The sequence below is a fragment of the Pteropus vampyrus genome, unplaced genomic scaffold (assembly GCF_000151845.1).
Source record: "Pteropus vampyrus isolate Shadow unplaced genomic scaffold, Pvam_2.0 Scaffold24111, whole genome shotgun sequence".
NCBI classification, from domain to species: domain Eukaryota; kingdom Metazoa; phylum Chordata; class Mammalia; order Chiroptera; family Pteropodidae; genus Pteropus; species Pteropus vampyrus.
Genome location: NW_011912892.1, coordinates 1 through 1,982, shown reverse-complemented (window position 1 = coordinate 1,982; position 1,982 = coordinate 1). Strand labels below are relative to the sequence as shown.

The following is a 1,982-nucleotide window of genomic DNA, read 5'->3' as shown; positions in this document are numbered from 1 at the left end:
TCTTTAATAGGCCTTTAAAGATACCGGAAAGACGCCCGTGGAACCAGAGGTGGCGATTCACCGAATTAGAATTACTTTGACCAGCCGCAACGTAAAATCTTTGGAGAAGGGTCAGTACAGTAGTTTCACGATGAGTCCTTGGGGCCAAAAGAGCTAAAAGTTTGACTTGTTACTGTGCGAGATTGACTCGGAAAGTGACAAGTGCTTATCCTAAAAAGACAAATCGAGAATTTTTACCGTGTCTTTTACTTCATAGTTGGCAATGAGGAGAGAATTACTGTGTTGAATTATGGTGATAGTTGTATACGCTATTCTGAGCCAGCGCAGTTAGAGTTTCTTAAACGATTTTGATTGCTTTGAATGAACTAAAAGATGCTTTTATTTTCCTGAAGTGTGTGCTGACTTGATCAGAGGTGCGAAGGACAAGAATCTCAAAGTGAAAGGACCAGTTCGGATGCCCACCAAGGTGAAGTAAATCATAGGGGCAGGAAGTAGGAGTCGCTTATGGTTATTGTATATTTAAGATAAGGGGTTTGACCGCCAAAAAGTTTTCATATGGTGCTAACAACAAACCCAAATAAAAATTGCTGGTAGAGGTTGATTCATGTTAACTACATAGCTTTTAGAGGTAACAGTTGAAACCTTTTTCTTGCTGTTGTCTTGGTGTCATATGATGCTTCACAATCATAAGTTCCAAGGGTGGCTGAGTGAAAATGGACTTGCTGTTATAACTTTATTATAGTATCTGAAAACCTGTTTATGTGGATAGAAATGGTGTCCTGCGAAATTTCAAATGGATACTTCAGAGTAATAATTTTCCAGAGATGAGCATAAAACCAAAAATATTTGGTTTTCTTTGTCTTTTATTGCAGACTCTGAGAATCACTACAAGAAAAACTCCCTGTGGAGAAGGTTCTAAGACTTGGGATCGTTTTCAGATGAGGATCCACAAGCGACTCATTGACTTGCACAGCCCTTCTGAGATTGTTAAGCAGATTACTTCCATCAGTATTGAGCCAGGAGTTGAGGTTGAAGTCACCATTGCAGATGCTTAAATCAGACTTTTTAATAAATTGACTATCAGTTAAATTTTGTTGAGTTTATTTGCAGTAATGGCACATTTTAAGACTATAAATTTGGACCGAATTTACTTTCAAGTAGAATAATCAAAATTAGTTGGATATGCTGTGGTAACCTGTTCTGTTTTCATTATATTCTGTTGTAGAGTCTGCTAAACCAGTTTATACTTGGAATTACAGGACAACTGGGTTCTGTTAACTAAATACATGAGACCTGACCGTTGATGAATGTATAGTGTGGTGGCTTTATAACTGGCTGCATATTGGAGCTTTTTCAAAGAATGTATGTCTGGGTCCTATCACAAGAAATTCTGACAATTGATTTGGGGTTCTGTCCTATAACACAAACAGTTTCTGGGGTGATTCTGAAGTTCTATGACTGGTTTAGAGCCTGGCGCGTTAGAGGACAAGTAACTGGGAAAACAAGTTCTAGCCCTGGCTCTGCGAGTTAATAAAGTCATCCCTCCTTTTTAGAAGATACACAGCTAAAGAGTAAACAAGGCAAATTTTAACAGGTTTTGGCAACATCAGTTTTACATATATTTTAGATTAAAAGGTAAAAGTAAATACTAGTACTTTGCTGATAGGTTGTATCTAAACTTGTATTTTATATACATTACTTGGAATTTTAACAATGTAGATTATTCACTATGAAACTCTTTAGGACTGAAAAGCATGTCACATAGGCCAAATTCATTTAGCAAAATTTCTGTTGGCACAGTGGATAATATTAACTACCAGGTTGTATGCTTAAATGCTTTATTTTGTTGGATTCTATTCCTATTGTGTATGTAGATCCAGAAATTAGAGTTTTAACTTGCCCATTGTCCTAGAGCTTGAAAGCATAGCTGAGATTTAAACAGGTATACAAGATGAGAATCCATCTTTTGATATCCCATTAAA

The 1,982-nt window shown here is 36.7% G+C and overlaps 1 protein-coding gene and 1 non-coding gene across 2 annotated transcripts; both read left to right on the top strand.

Annotated features, from left to right (window-relative positions):
- Positions 1-10: 10 nt before the first annotated feature.
- Positions 11-1,089, top strand: LOC105311081 (40S ribosomal protein S20; the record flags this gene model as incomplete). Its single annotated transcript, XM_011387117.2, has 3 exons — positions 11-110; positions 393-466; positions 873-1,089. Coding segments are annotated over 3 exons (357 nt in total), but the record flags the coding sequence as incomplete, so codon positions are not given.
- On the top strand, positions 258-324 carry LOC111735351. Its single transcript, XR_002778754.1, has one exon. It is a non-coding gene; the product is annotated as a small nucleolar RNA U54 (small nucleolar RNA).
- Positions 1,090-1,982: the final 893 nt, after the last annotated feature.